This window comes from Cervus elaphus, chromosome 23 (genome assembly GCF_910594005.1).
Source record: "Cervus elaphus chromosome 23, mCerEla1.1, whole genome shotgun sequence".
In the NCBI taxonomy this organism is placed as follows: Eukaryota; Metazoa; Chordata; class Mammalia; order Artiodactyla; family Cervidae; genus Cervus; species Cervus elaphus.
The window spans coordinates 82,498,902-82,515,224 of record NC_057837.1 but is presented as its reverse complement, the minus strand read 5'-3'; the positions used below and the strand labels follow the sequence as shown (position 1 = coordinate 82,515,224).

Genomic DNA, 16,323 nt, shown 5'->3' with positions numbered 1-16,323 from the left:
CCAGTTACTTCAGCCACTGGGACCCAGATCTCCTCAAGCCGGGCGACTTGTCCCTTAGACGTAGAACCTAAGCTATGCCCAGATTTTTCTGAGTCCCCAGGAGGAGATCCTCAAAACCCTTCTTGGAGAAACATGCCCTCTGCTGCATTGGAACAGAGCCCTGATTTCAGCCTGACCCCAGTCCAGCAGTTAGGGGTTTCCGGGTCTCCTCAAGAATCCCTCCGTCACCCACAGACACACCTCTCCCAGTGCCTTCCCTCAGAGGGGCTGAATTGTAGGGAATCAAAGAAACCAAATCTAGTTCACATTAGGCTGATCTGTCATATCTAGTCAGGATCCGTCCATCCCACCAATACCCTCACCCCAACTTTCCCCTCACCTTCCTGCCCTGGACACTCCACCCAAGGAAGACACACCAGGCTCTGGACACTGGTCTGGGCTATCTCAGCACCTTCTTCTTCCACAGGCACCTTGGCCTTGAGCACTCCAATGGCCATGAGGCTGAACAGGTCTCCAGAGGAGAGCACTGAGGGAGATGCCAGGAGAACAGAGTGGAAGCCCACGGTGAGAGGTGGAGGCAGCAAAGCTGGGCTCTAAGCCAGCTCTATAGGAAGGACATGGTGCTGGTCCCTGAAGCACCACAGACTGCTTGCCTGGGCAACTGACTGAACTTCCCTGTGACCATACACAGGATGGGAATGCCTGGTCCTGTCTGAGATGGGGGGGGTGGAGTGGGACAAAACAGGACACTAGCTTCATCAACTGCCCTGTGTCCAGGGAGAGTTAGGAAAATGCTCAGTGTTTGTTCAGTTAGGCAGGACACAGTCGGGAAGGAAAGCCTTCATCCCGGGTCTCACAACGACCATCCAGTAGCTTCAGGCTACTCCCTGCACAAAAGGTGGAGGAGAAAGCTCAGCTCTAAGGTCTGACTTAGATTAGTAAATCACTGATGAAATCTATTATTTTCCTTAGGACAAAGATGCTTTCAAAGACATCTCCATATACTTCTCCAAGGAAGAATGGGAAGAGATGGGAGAATGGGAAAAAATCCGATATAGGAATGTGAAAAGAAACTACGAAGCACTGATTGCTATAGGTAACAGGAAGTCCTGGGTGCCTGTGAGCCTGGGAAACATGAAACAGGTCTTCACCCTCAGTGTTCACTTGCCGGCTCTTAGGTGGCTTAATCTGCTCACAGTTCCCTTTTGTGTGGAGACTAACCTGGAGAAAATGTTGACAGTTTTGTACCAAAGGGAGGTTGACCTTGCAGTGCAGAGCTCACCTCTTGCCTTGTTCTAGATTCCCCCAGCCCATCCCACTGATTCCCTGACTTTGTGACACTTCCCATTGCTTCTATGCTTTGTTTCTCCTTCTTAGGACAAATATTTTGCTTCTTTCCAGGTTTCAAAACCACTCGACCGGATTTCATGCATCACCGCAGGCAGGTCATCAAACCCCAGGTAGATGACACTGAGGATTCTGATGAAGAATGGACACCAAGGCAGCAAGGTGAGAGGCCAGGAGGATTTGGAGGTGTCTTCCTGAAACCAGCCTGGGCTTAGGTCTCACTACATCTCAGCCATTAGCAAAGAAAACATAATTTTCAGCATTCCGAAGTGGTTGTGGCTGAATATTTACATAAGTCTGAATGAAGATGAATGGATAGGTTTTCCAGTGTAATTCTCAAAAGTTTTATGGTTAAAATTTATCATTCTTTTTAAAAAGAATTATTTTTGCTAAACATTCTTAGTGAAAGGCAATTAAAGAAAGCTTAGAAATAAATTCACCAAACAGATTTAATACTAATCTCATTGGTTATTGGATTAAATCTCTTCGATGAGGAAATGATTATCATATCATGTCAAGATTATTTATGTATGTATATAAAACAAAACCCATGATCTTCTTACCCTAAGGTTAAACTAATTCTTTATTTTGATTCTGGGAAAGTGTTTGAGAGAACTATTTATTCTCCATGATATTTCCCACATTTCACTGACCAGAGATGGCATCAGGTAAATAAAATGAAGTACACTTCTTTTATAAAGTGGAAGTGAGCAGCTCACTTCCTCTTCTGCTGCTCAGTTTAGAAGAGTTAATCTGCCTAGACTGCAGAAAACAAATTAGATAGTTCTATGATTCTCCATCTATGGATTTCTGTTCTCCCAGATTTTTAAAAATTATTTATTTAGTTTTGGCTGCACTGGGTCTTCATTGCTGTCCATGGGCTTTCTCTGGTTACGGTGAGTGTCTTCTCATTGCAGAGCATGTGCAGGCTCTGTAGCTTGTGACACACAGGCTTAGCTGCCTCGCAGAAAGTGGAATCTTCCTGGACCAGCCATCAAACCTGTGTCCTCTGCATTGGCAGGCAGATTCTCATCCACTGTGCACCAGGGAAGTCCCTCTGTTCCATTAGGTTATTAAAACTAGTGAAAGGGACATGAAAACCAAACATTTGGTTGTCTGCAAAGGTTTTGACATAAGGAGAGATTCTTCATAGGGAATACATACGCCTCGGTTCACCATACACCTGCACGTCTTTATTTACCTTTTTAACAATTTCTGAGTGTATGGCACACTGTTGCTAACTATGTGCACGTTAGTATTAGTGGCCATAGTGCTAATGGCTCAGTCATGTCTGACTCTGCCTACCCATAGACTGTAGCCCACCAGGCTCCTCTGTCCGTGGGATTCTCTAGGGAAGAATCCTGGAGTGGGTTGCCATCTCCTGCTCCAGGTGATCTTCCCAACCCAGGAACTGGGCCTGCATCTGTTGCATCTCCTACATTGCAGGTGGATTTTTTACCGCTGAGCCACTGGGGATATATACACATTGCTGTACAACAAATCTGTAGAAATGTTACATCTTGCGTGACTGAAGCCCTAACCCACTGAGTAACAATTCTCCAATCCTTCCTCCTCACAGCCCTTGGCAACCACGATTTTATTTTCTGTTTCCATGGATTTAATTAATTTAGATACCTCATAGACGTGGAATCAGGCAATATTTGTCTTTTTTGATTGGTTCATTTCACTTAGTATAATATCATCAAGGCCCATCCATGACGGAGCATATGACAGAAATCTTTTTTAAGGCTTCAAAACATTCCGTTGTGTGCATGTGGATATAAGAGCTATAACATATATCTTATATATAATCTTTATCTTTTATCCACCAATGAACATTTAGGTTGCTTACACATCTTGCCCATTGGGAATAATGCGGCAGTGACCATACATGTGCCCACTATTTATTCAATGTCTTGCTTTCAATTCTTTATGGAAATACACTTTTGAGTGGGATTGCTAGATCATACAGCAGTTCTAATTTTCTGTGGAAACTCCATACTGTTTTCTAGAAAGCTTGCAACATTTTACATTGCCAACAATAGTGTATAAGTGTTCCAATTTCTCCATATCCTTACCAAACTTTCTATTGTCTTCTTATAGATATTGCCCATCACAGAAGGTTTCACTTTGTATTTCCCTTTTGATTAGTAATATTGAGCATCTTTTCATATGTTTGTTGGCCATTTGTGTATTTTCTCTGGAGAAATGTCTATTCAGTTCCTTTTCTCACTGTTAGTTATCTCAGACTGCCATAACAAAGCAGACTGCATTCCTTAAACCACAGAAATTTGTTTTCTTACAATGCTGGAGTGTGGAAATTTGATATCAAGGTGCCATCATGGTCAATCAGTTTCTCTTCCTGGCTTATAGGTAGCCTTCATACTGGTGTATGATTAGTAACTCCTTACCAGGTGCATATTTTACAAATATTTTCTACCATCCTGTAGGTGGCCTTTTCAACTCTGTTCAGTGTCCTTTGATGCACAGAGGTTTTAAGATTAATCTCATTTGTCTATTTTTACTTTGTTACTAATACTTGTGCACTTGGCACCATATCTAAGAAATCATTGCTGATTCAGTGTCGTGAAGCTTCACCCTTGTTGTCTTCTAAGATTCTTATCAAGTCTTGCATTTAGGTCTTCAATCCATTCTGAACTGATTTTTCTTCAAGATGTAAGATGTTCATTATTTTGCATATGGTTATTTTGTTTCCCCAGCACCATTCATTACAGGGATTAAACTTTCCCCATTATCCTGACACCCTAGATGAAGATCATTAGACCATGTATCCAAGAGTTTATTTCTGGCTGTCTATTCTGTTCCATTGATTGACATATCTGTCTTTATGCCAGCCAGCTTCCTCAGTGGCTCAGCAGGTGAACAATCTGCCTTCAGTGCAGGAGACACAGGAGATGCGGGTTCACTCCATGGGTTAAGAAGATCCCCTGGAGAAGGAAATGGCAACCCTGTCCAGTGTTCTTGCCTGAGAAATCCCCTGGACAGAGGAGCCTGGTGGGCTACAGTCCAAAAGGTCACAAAAAGTCAAGAAGACTCAGCGACTAAGGATACATTTTTTGCCAAATCTACACTCTTTTGGTTCCTGTACCTTTGTAGTATATTCGGAAATCAGAGGCTTCCAGCTTTGCTGTTCTTTCTAAGATTGCTTTGCCTATTTGGGGTGCTCTGAGATTCCGTGTTAACTGTTGGATGGATTTTCTATATCTGAAAAAAATTCCATTGGGATTTTAATAGGAATTGCATTGAATCTTTAAATTGCTTTGGGTAGTATGAACAGCTTAATAATATTAAGCCTCCAAATCCATAAACATGAGACACCTATCTATTTATTTATGTCAGATTCCTTTCAGCAATATTTTGTAGTTTTCAACATATAAGTCTTTCATCTCCTTAAGTTTACTCCTAATTACTTCATTCTTTTCAATGCTATTATAAATAAGATTATTTGTCCAGTGGCTAAGACTCCACACTCCCAATGCAGAGAACATGGGTTCAGTCCCTAGTCAGGGAACTAGATCCCACATGCCGCAACAAAGACCTGGCACAAACAAATAAATAAAAATAAATATATTGTTTTTTAATTTAGCTGTTCAGTATAGCTTTAAAAAAATAAAAAATAAATAGGATTGTTTTCTTACTTTCCTTTCTGGAATGGTCATTCTTCATGCATGGAAAGATATTTGAATGCTGATTTTGTACCGTGCAACTTTCTGTGCAGGATTTTTGTGTTTGTGGATTTAAAGATATTTCTGCACATAAAACCATGCCCCTGTGAACAGACATAATTTTACTTCTTTCTTTCCAAATGGAAGTCTTTTGTTTCCATTTCTAACCTAAAGCCCTGGCTAGGAGTTCTAATATTATGGTGAACAGAAATGTTGATAATGGGCATCCTTGCCTTTTTTTCTTGATCGTAGAAGTTTTCAGCTTTTCACTGATGACTAGGATGTTAGAGGTAGACTTTCAATATATGACCTTTATTATATTGCAGTAACTTCCTCGTATTTCTACATTGATGAGTACTTTTGTCATGAAAGGCTACTAAATTTATTAGATACTTTATGAACATCAGATGAGGCACAGATGAAGTTTCATTTTTTTTTTTAATTTTAAGAAAATTATGTAATGCTCCCAGTGGAAGCATAGAAGTTGATGATACAGAAATCATCTTCCATTCCTCCTTTGCTAATCATTGTCTTTGTCACTCTCTGGCTTAGATTTATGTCTCCTTAGTTAGAATACCCAGAGTTTGGAAATATTTACCAACCAAAACACTGATTCTCACCATTTTTTAGGTAAACCTTCTTCGATGCCCTTCAGAGTGGAGCACAGTAAACACCAGAAGGTGAGTATTTCCCAAATCCTGTTGCCAAAATATCCTCCTCATGGATCCAGTCACAGGTGAAAATAGGAGAAAACACAGAGATCCTGGAGACGGCTGCCTTACTGCCCTGGATCTTTAGCACATTTTCTGATATCATCACCACCTTTACAGTTAGTAAGAACAACAGCAGTAGTAGGCAGTTCTGTTGTTACACTATTTTCATAATATTTCAGACTTTAAGCATTTTATGTGAATAAACTTACTTAAACCTTAAATCAATCCTACAGTACCTATAAGTAGGTATATAGCTATCACCATTATAGATCCAAAAAATGAGGTAAAAAACATTTGATTATATGTCTGAGATCACAGTATCACTGGTAGTGCAATCTAAACCAAAGCACTTTCTCTAAACCCCTTACAAATGTAAGGGGTTTAGAGATTAAAACTTCCATAGTTCTATGAAGCTTATTCATACATCTTTATATCATTCATCTGAGAGATGTTTTCAACCTCAGTTCTTTTGTGCTGTGCTAGGGAGGGATATGCTAAGACATCTGACTAAGGGAAGCTAAGGACATGCTGGGCAGTTTGTAGAGTGGATGGGCCAAGATGAAGAAGGAGACAGGATCCCTACCTCAGAGCCTCCCACTCCAATAAGAGGAAGCAACTCGCCACCCTGAGAAGCCTCAGGTTTATGACTGAAAAGCAACAAATAAGAAAATAACAGAAGGACTTCACATAGATTACCCACTTTTGAGTAGAAACTCACCATCTGGGCATCATTTCAAATGCTCCTTCTTGCAGGAGGAGTAACAGCTCCTCCTCTGAGCTCTAATAGGCAACTCTCCTGTTTGGAATCATTTGTTTAGCCTGCCCCTGTGTTGTGAGCTTTGGGAGGCTAGCCCACACCCATTCATTCTCAGAAGTCCAGGCCCAGCTCAAAGCCCCTGAGGGCCCCCTGAATGTTTTGTGAATGAGTGACTCCACATTTAAGCATTCATCTAGGAGTAGAAAGGTCAAAGAATGCTGAAGATAGTATCTGTGAGCTAGACTTCAAATATAGATGGAGTTTAGGGAATAAATTGATACCAGGGATGTACGCTCACGTTCTTACTGTATTAAATAGCTCACACAACAATTTGTTGAAGGTTATTAAATTTCATGTCCACTATAACATTAAGAATTAGCCTGAATACCAATTCATGGATCAGGAAACTGAGGAAAATCAGCTAGTCATACAGCCTTGTTCAAGAAGAACTGATGTGACCAGCTACTTTAATTCCAAACATTGTCTCTAGGACATGGCAACCTGCAACTTTCATCTCATTTTCTTTATTGTCTAAATGTGTTTCTGCCGATCGTCTTTTCTCTTCTTAATCTCACTGCTTTGTCACCTTATTTTCCAGATGTGTTTTGTCCCCTCTGTAATTTTCCATACTTCCTCATCCATCATAGGGCCACTAATTAATACAACCCCCCCGGATCTCTCTACGAGCACTTACCCTCTTCTTTCCCTGACCTCCAGCTATTCTCCCTGCCTTGCTCTCATTTTTATGCAGAAAGTTGAAGGGGAAGAACCTTAAGATATGAATTCTAGTTTTGATTCACTATCCACCTAGGTCCTTTTGTTACATTCCAGTGTTCAGCCCCCCTCCCCCGCCCCCAAATCAGGTATTTCCAAGAATTGTCAAAGTATTAACTAAAGTCATGCATGTGAAAACACTTCATAAAGTCCTAAAGAACTAAAGAAATGCCTGTTGTCTTTTACTCACATGGAAGAGAATGGCCAGGGCACCATTAAGTAAGGAATCTAGTTTGAAGGAATTGCCTGGAGTAGCAAAATTGCTGAAAACAAGTGGCTCCAAGCAGGCTCAGAAACCAGTGCCCCATCACAGAAAAGCAAGGACCCCTGGACAGCACCCCAGACAAAAAGTCGGTAAGAGAAATTTGGGGAGTTCCTCTAATTAGTTGCTCTAATCCCTGTAGAAAAACTAATAAGTATGGCCTAGGTGTGTGGCATGGACTTTCGGTAGGCATGGGTTTAAGATGGACTGATCTGAGACATGAAGTTAGCACTGGTGCCTTGGGAAAATCTTATACATTTTCTGGTGTCCTGATTGCTATGTGTAAAGTGAAGATAAGGATACATAACTCATACAGTGCTTGAAATCCTTACATTAAATGCAAAAGTCTGACACCTACAAGTAGTTCGATAAACCCAGCTGTGATAATGGGAACCGAGCTTTGTTACTGTTTATGACCAGACCTCTGCTCAATGCCTTACGTGTCATGTGCCCTTAACATATATTTTCTGAGTAGATGTGTCAGTGAACTATTTCCTAAGTGGGAAGGTTGGGAAGTTAAACCTACTAACAGTAAGTGCAGGGAGCTATCACTGAACTGGGCATCTGTGGTCAGTGGAGCCTCAGTCTCCTGAACCTGTAGTTAAAGGGACAAGAAGCAAAGTATAGAGAAGGGACTTCCTGGTGGTGAAGTGGTTAAGGCTCCACACTTCCACTGCAGGAGGTGTGGGTTCCATTCCTAGTCAAGGAACTAAGATCCCACAAGCCATGCAGCGTGGAGAAGAAATAAATAATGTATCATTAAAAAATAAAATTACAAAAGTAAAAGTTTGAAAAATACATGTAAGAAAGTTTTAACAAAGTGTATAGATGGACAGGTAGGAGATCTCACACTTTCCAATAAAACAGGGACTAACTCCCCAGACCCCGCCAGCCTTGCTTAGCTTCTGTTCTCCATCTTAGAACTCAGAAGAAAAGAGACTGGAGTGAAGAGGTACAGTTTACGAGAAAGAAAGGGCCACATATACCAAGAGGTCAGCGAGCCCCAGGATGACGACTACCTCTGTGAGTGACCCCGGTGGCCCACTCACGGAGAAGGGGCTACGGGGCCTTGGTCCACTAACCTCACCTCACCATTTGGTCCCCCAGCCATCCCCTTCCTCTATGACTTGGGGTGCAGGATCAAGGCCAAATGCCATGAATGCCCCAGTTCTTTCTGAAGGGCATTACGACCAGCAACATCACGATACCTCCTCTCATCCCTGTTCTCACCTCCAGATTGTGAGGAGTGTCAGAACTTCTTCATCGACAGCTGTGCTGCCCATGGGCCCCCAACCTTTGTAAAGGACTGTGCAGTGGAAAGGGGGCATGCCAATCGCTCAGCCCTCACTCTGCCCCCTGGGTTAAGCATCAGACTGTCGGGCATCCCTGACGCTGGGCTTGGAGTGTGGAACGAGGCGTCCGATCTGCCGCTGGGCCTGCACTTTGGCCCCTACGAGGGCCAGATCACAGACGATGAAGAGGCCGCCAACAGTGGATATGCCTGGCAGGTGAGAAGCACCCGTTTCCCTGTCCTCTGGCCTCTAATCACTTGTACGTGGTGGGGGGGGTACTTCATGTCTACATGCGAGGATGCAGATGGTGATAACATGGTCGGCAATGACACAGTCAGCCCTGTGTACTGTGTGCCCTGGGCGTGAACACAGGACTTCCCTCTAAAGGTCAGAGGAGAGGTGGGAGCACAGTGTACAGACACTCAGGACTTCCCTCTAAAGGTCAGAAGAGAGGTGGGAACAGCTTGGTACACACTCACAGGACTTCCCTCTAAAGGTCAGAGGAGAGGTGGGACCACAGAGTACAGACACCCAGGACCTGTATCTAAAGGACAGAGGAGAGGTGGGACCACAGTGTACAGACACTCAGGACCTCTATCTAAAGGTTAGAGGAGAGGTGGGAACACAGTGTACAGACACACAGAAGTGACTCCTCCCTTGTGGAGCCCTTGCCTTCAATGAACCAAGAGACTCAGACTTGGAATGATGAATAAGGAGCTTACCGTGGGGTCCGACTGGCAGGTGAATCCATGCAGGCTGAAAAGCACCAATGACTACAGAGGGAAATAGCTCTTCTATTGCTTCCTACCAGAAAAAGAAAAAGAAAAGAAAGAGGAAAGCTTGTAAAAAAAAATAAATAAATAAAGAGGAAAGCTTGTAACTCTTTCTCTGACACTCAGATCACCAAAGGGAGGAACTGCTACGAGTATGTGGATGGAAAGGACACGTCTTGGGCCAACTGGATGAGGTGAGTGCAGTGAGGCTGCAGTGTGTAGACATTGAGACTCCCTCCATCCCATGCCCCTTTCCTTCTCAACCCGGCTCCCTCAACAGCTTTCACATATTCTTTCCTCTTTTCCCTCCATATCATGCTCTTTCATTTCAAAAGACACTCGAAAGAAGGAAATAAAAATATGGCGTGTGCCGTCAAGATACAAGTCTATATGCTGAACAAAACTGGTGGACTTGAAAGCAACTTGAGGAGTCTAGATTCACCAGGGACACTTTAACTCACTTAATGGACACTTACCACGCACTTTATGTTTCGGTTTAGACAGTGCACTTCGTTACTGAAGCAGATCTCACAACCCATGTCCTTTTGGAGAGCATACTGCAAACAGACATTAGCCAATTGATTTTAGGAAGAGTAACCTTATTTTTTCTATCTTTGAGTAACTGCATAGCGCCAGGATAACCTAACACAGGAGACCTTGACTCTATGTGGGCAACAACCTCCTCAGGCTTGGTTGCAGTGAGAAGTGGGCCCTGAGGCCTCAGAAGGAATGGGGGGCAGCATGGCCCTGAGCAGGGTCATTCTCTGAGGGCCTCTCCTTTCATCAGGGCAGGCAGACAGTGAACAAATTATTACTGTTCCATGTCTCAAGCTATATCAGAGCTCTCTCCAAGTTGCCATGGGAGGGGGTGAGCAAGTGAATAGGACCCTGGATACACGTGGGGAGATGGGAGAAAGCCTCGGGAGAGAAGGCAGGCTGGGGTGAGTGCTGAGGGCTGCGTGTTAGCCAAGGAGTACGAAGTCCTGTGGATGAAAGAGAACTTAATTCAGAGTTTAGAGGAGCTGGAGGTCACCAGCCTCAAGGACAGTCCAGGTGGAGATGAGTCTTGAACTGGGCTCCGGAAAATGGCTAATTAGGTAAGGAGAGAAAAGCATGGGAATTCACATAGTCTGGTTGAAGGTGTGAACAGAAGGTCCACATGAGGGGCGGCTTCGGAGGCGGAAGGCAAAGAGCTGGGCATGGTCGGAGAGTGGAGGGCACTCATCACCTGAGATTTCTTTCCCTTTCCCGGCCTCGCCCCCAGGTATGTGAACTGTGCCCGGGACGACGAGGAGCAGAACCTGGTGGCCTTCCAGTATCACGGGCAGATCTTCTACCGAACCTGCCAGGTGGTCAGGCCGGGCTGTGAGCTGCTGGTCTGGTACGGGGACGAGTATGGTCAGGACCTTGGCATCAAGCGGAACAGCTGGGGGAAGAGTGAGCTCGCGGCTGGGAGAGGTGAGTGTCAGCCCTCTTCCAGCACCCCACCCCATTCTGGGAGCCTCCGTGGTCCGATTTTGAAGCAGAGGACAATCCAGTCCAAAGTCAGTTGAGTTGCAATTAAAATGCCTCAGAACTTTATTCTTTTCATATGATTGTTAGGAAAAATTTTTATAGTAAAAACGTTAGTTCTAATTTTTAATATTTCATGCAAAAAAATATGTAACATCACCTTCTGCTGAAAGGCTTAGAAGCAAAAAGCAAGTTTTCTAGCACCTACCAGCTCTCTGCCCTTTACCTCTTTCTTCCTTATTCCCTCCCATTTCTTTTTTTTTTTCACTAAAATAAAGACATTTTATTTTAAAATATTTATAGGACAAAGATATTTAAAGAGTCACACTAGGAAATTTATGAATGACATCTACCAATTTAAAGAAAGTAAACGGAATTCCTTAGTCATTAGTATTTTTTACATTTATTTATTTATTTATTTCATTTACTTTTATTAGTTGGAGGCTAATTAGTTTACAATATTGTAGTGGTTTTTGTCATACATTGACATGGATCAGCCATGGATTTACATGTATTCCTCATCCCGATCCCCCCTCCCACCTCAATCTCTACCCGTTCCCTCTGGGTCTTCCTAGTGAACCCGGCCCGAGCACTTGTCTCATGCATCCAGCCTGGGCTGGTGATCTGTTTCACCCTAGATAATATACATGTTTTGATGCTGTTCTCTTGAAACATCCCACCCTCGCCTTCTCCCACAGAGTCCAAAATTCTGTTCTGTACATCTGTGTCTCTTTTTCTGCTTTGCATATAGGGTTATCATTACCATCTCTCTAAATTCCATATATATGTGTTACTATGCTGTAATGATATTTATCTTTCTGGCTTACTTCACTCTGTATAATGGGCTCCAGTTTCATCCATCTCATTAGAACTGATTCAGATGAATTCTTTTTAATGGCTGAGTAATATTCCATGGTGTATATGTACCACAGCTTCCATATCCATTCGTCTGCTGATGGGCATCTAGGTTGCTTCCATGTCCTGGCTATTATAAACAGTGCTGTGATGAACATTGGGGTGCACACATGTACAGTGATGCACATTCAGTTACTGTTCCAGTTTGTTGTCATGTGAGTTCACACTCTGTGCCAGACGGGGCTCCACGCACCGAAACAGACAGAACCACTGCCCTGGGGCAGCACGGGCTTCGTACCAGACAGGGGCTGATGCTCTGAGGGAAACCAGCGCAGGGAACGTGCCTCGGGTCAGCGTGAGCAGAGGGTGGGGTGTGGTGCAGGACGGTGGGGCAGGGTCTCTGCAGTGATAACGCCTGCGGGGAAGGATTCCAGGCAGGGAAGCGGCCAGTGCTGCAGCCCCAGGGCCGGGAAGAGAGACCATGCCAGGGGTCGCGGGAGGAAACACAGAGGGAGAGGAAGGAGGCTGGACGGGACACGGAAGCCTCAGGGCCTGTGTCCACGTGCAGGCCCCAGGGGTCCTCCTGGGTGACACAGAACAACCGCGCGGCTTTCAGCTGCAAGCGGCATGTTCTCTGTGCCAAGACGATGCTTTGGTTCATTTTGGGGACGAGACATCAGCGGGGAGCCCCCTCAGAGGTCAGTTCATTGCCAGACATGAGGGGAGAGTGGGCTGGCTGAAGATGCTTGGGACTGAGGGTGTGAAGAATCTGGCTGGAGATGTATTTTTAAATAGGGCTTCCTAGTGCACGTTGAATGGACTAAGCCTGAATGTAATAAATGAGGTACGAGTACTGCTGAGGCTTGAGAAAGGATATGCCTTTATTTTATGATCTATGGGAAACTGAGAGAGGAGCAATTTGTGAACCAGTTTGGGCAGCAGGGGCCAGAGACCTGTAGTCAGTGGGACCTGGGGCACTCGGTCTCGTCCAGTCTCAAACCCACTTCCTGCAGAGATCGGCACAAAGGCTGCTCTTTGAACAAGGAGCCACAAAGTCAGATTTACCCACACCTGCTCTAACCACCCCCTGCGCTGCCTCCCATATGCAGAGAACTCCAGGCCAGGCGCCCCTAACTTAATAGACCCTTTCCCCTCACAGTGAGACTCTCAGGAGATTCCACCTAAGTCATCAAGTCTTATCCCTCAGTAGGGTAAATACCTGTCGCCACTGTGACATGACATTTCAGACACTTACACGCAGGGAAAGTCCCTACAGATCCACCTCTATCAGGAGAGACACTGCCTCTGATGCTGCTGGAAGGTCCCTATCTGGGTGATATGTAGAAAAGGCCCCTGACACCAACTTCCTGGATTTCTGTAGATGTAGAGAATAAGAGTGGAATGGAAAAGTGGACTATAAAGACACACTCGATGGGAGACAAATCGTGCACTGTCAACACTTAGATAATTAGTGAGGCAGGCCTGACCACAGCAAACCAGCTACCTGACCAAAAGCTTCCTCTTTCAGCAGAACTGAAGCCCAAGATCCACCCATGTGCCTCCTGCTCTCTGGCCTTCTCCAGTCAGAAATTCCTCAGCCAACACACCCAACGCAGTCACCCCTCTCAGACCCTCCTGAGACCATCCGAAAGAGGCCTCCTCCAACCAGAGGATCGCTGCCCAGGCAATCAAAATCAGCAATATTCAGATCCACACAGCCCGAGCGACAAACCTGAGGGTCAGGAGGCCAAGGACAGGCGCCAACATTTGCTGCAAAGCATAAGGCTGAAGAAGATTTCAAGGGCCTCTTCCTACTCATGCAGAGGACAAATGGGGGGTTCGGGGGTGCATGAGAGAATGAAAGACGAGCCCAGCACAAGACAGAAAATGAATCCAGAGGACACAGGCACATTGCTCACGGGGGCAGGGGTCTCAGGGAATATGAGGGTCACGTACGGAGAGTGTGGGCAAGGCTCCAAGGACAGGTCAAGTCTCACCACACACGAGAGGACACACACAGGGGAGAAGCCCTATGTTTGCGGGGAGTGTGGGCGAAGCTTCAGTCGGAAGTCAGTCCTCATCAGACACCAGAGGACACACACAGGGGAGAAGCCCTATGTTTGTGGGGAGTGTGGGCGAAGCTTCAGTCGGAAGTCCGTCCTCATTACCCACCAGAGGACACACACAGGGGAGAAGTCCTATGTTTGCGGGGAGTGTGGGCAAAGCTTCCATCGGAAGTCCCATCTCATCTCACACCAGAGGACACACACAGGGGAGAAGCCCTATGTTTGCAGGGAGTGTGGGCGAAGCTTCAGTCAGAAGTCAGCCCTCATCACCCACCAGAGGACACACACAGGGGAGAAGCCCTATGTTTGCGGGGAGTGTGGGCGAAGCTTCAGTCAGAAGTCCGTCCTCATCAGACACCAGAGGACACACACAGGGGAGAAGCCCTATGTTTGTGGGGAGTGTGGGCGAAGTTTCAGTCACAAGTCCGTCCTCATCAGACACCAGAGGACACACACAGGGGAGTAGCCCTATGTTTGCAGGGAGTGTGAGTGAGTCATGACCTACAACCCACACCTTAGCCACAGGAGGATTACTGCAGCCACCCCATGCCTCAGCTTTGACGGGGCCTAAGAGGAGGTCTGTGACCCGTTACTGTCCCCAGGAGTATGAAGAGAGACTTCCCAGATGGTCCAGTGGCCACGACTCCAATGCAGAGACCCACGTTCAATACCTGATTGGGGAACTAGCTCCCACAGGCTGCAACTAAGACACAGCACACCCGAATAAATAAATATATGATAAATATTTTAAAGAAAGAGTGTGATAAGCACAGAGTTACTTGTTAAATAGACCTTCCACCTTCATGACAGGAGAGGAGGTAGATAAACAGCAGAGGGTTTCTTAAGTGTTCTGGAGATGTTCATGCCAATTGCCTTCGTGGTTTTTTAGGTCTCCTCTTCTAATAAATTTTGTCTCCAAACAAATCTGAATCCCAGACTATGTACTCATTCCCCCCTTATCACTGACAGCAGTGGGGTCCAGTCATAGCTGAACCCCTGGGAAGGCATCATTCTGGAGCCAAATCAGTTAGGTCACTGGACAGTCAATCCTGGGTCCAGGGAGAGGAATGCACAGTGGAGTCAGACTCACCAGGGAAAGGAATTCCCTGGCCTCCTGGGAAGTGCGGCCTCTCCTCCTTATAGACCTCGACTCTCCTTTGGCCTCTCCTGGTGGCCCTCTGGTTCCCTCTGACTTCTGTAGCTGCAAAGGTGAAGGCCACGTGCACGTGTGTGTGTGAGCGCGCGTGCCTGACTCAGCATGGTCCGTCTGGTCTCTGCCGCTCCCTCGGGGTCATCACAGCAATTGGACTCCAGATTCAACCACAGGGGTCCAGTTCTCAGCCCTGCCCCCAGCAGCTGCGTGAGCTGAGGCAAGATGCTCAACCCCTCTGTGTCTCTATTCTCATCTGTGATACAGGGTGGGAGCACCAGCATTTTGGTCTGATGCGTAAACACAGGCGTAATCTGGCAGAGGCTGGCTGAGAATGCAAGTCACACCTTTGCTTTCCTTTTTGTTTTGTTTTCCTTTTGTTTTTTTTTATTCAATCGTTTTTTATTTTTTAATAGAAGGATAATTGCTTTACAGAATTTGTTTCCTGCATGTCCTCCAGCCCCCACAACTTCCAGGTCTTCAGAGCTAGACAAGGAAGGGGCTGTTTAGGCACTGGGCTGCCCTGATGAGGGGGTGTGAGGTCAGGGGTGCGAAGGGAGGCCGACCTCTCTTCGCACCCCTGCCGTTCCTGCTGAGCTGGGCAGCCCCAGGGCCCCTCCACAGACAGGCAGTGCCCACAGTCTTCACCCTGCCGAGAACAGAGCCTGGAGCCAGGTTTGCAGGAAATCCCTGTTCGGCCCCCATCCCACCCCCACACGGAGGGTCCTTGAATCCCACACCGCGGCTTCTCTCTGCATGGGCCTCGTACCTGTGCCCGTTCACTCTGGGAAACGCTGTCGCGACCCTGAAATTCTTAACCATGGAAAAGTTCATCCTTACACTTCCCTTTCATGAGTGAAGTCTGATGGGCCCCGGGGTGAACTGTGAGTACAGCAGATGCACACACAGCACGGGTCCTGGGCTGACCAGGCTGCACGAGGGGACAAGGTGGACACATAGCCCCCCCACCCTGGGTGAGTGAGGGTGGGGACAGCACCAGGAAGCCAGGCTTGCCTAGACCCGGAACTGAGCTACGACACAGAGTGGGGGCAATGGGGTTCTTAAGGTCGACCACACCCTCCCCTCTGTGAATGACCTCTGCCCTGGCCTGATCCTTCCAGAAAGAGTTCAGGAGG

General features: G+C 46.0%; 1 protein-coding gene across 1 annotated transcript; it reads left to right on the top strand.

Annotated features, from left to right (window-relative positions):
• Nucleotides 1-495: 495 nt before the first annotated feature.
• LOC122681580 (histone-lysine N-methyltransferase PRDM9-like) lies at nucleotides 496-14,351 on the top strand (the record flags this gene model as incomplete). Its single annotated transcript, XM_043883803.1, has 11 exons — nucleotides 496-571; nucleotides 980-1,096; nucleotides 1,402-1,509; nucleotides 5,664-5,713; nucleotides 7,475-7,631; nucleotides 8,461-8,562; nucleotides 8,776-9,047; nucleotides 9,731-9,798; nucleotides 10,869-11,062; nucleotides 13,503-13,972; nucleotides 14,142-14,351. Coding segments are annotated over exons 1-11 (1,824 nt in total), but the record flags the coding sequence as incomplete, so codon positions are not given.
• Nucleotides 14,352-16,323: the final 1,972 nt, after the last annotated feature.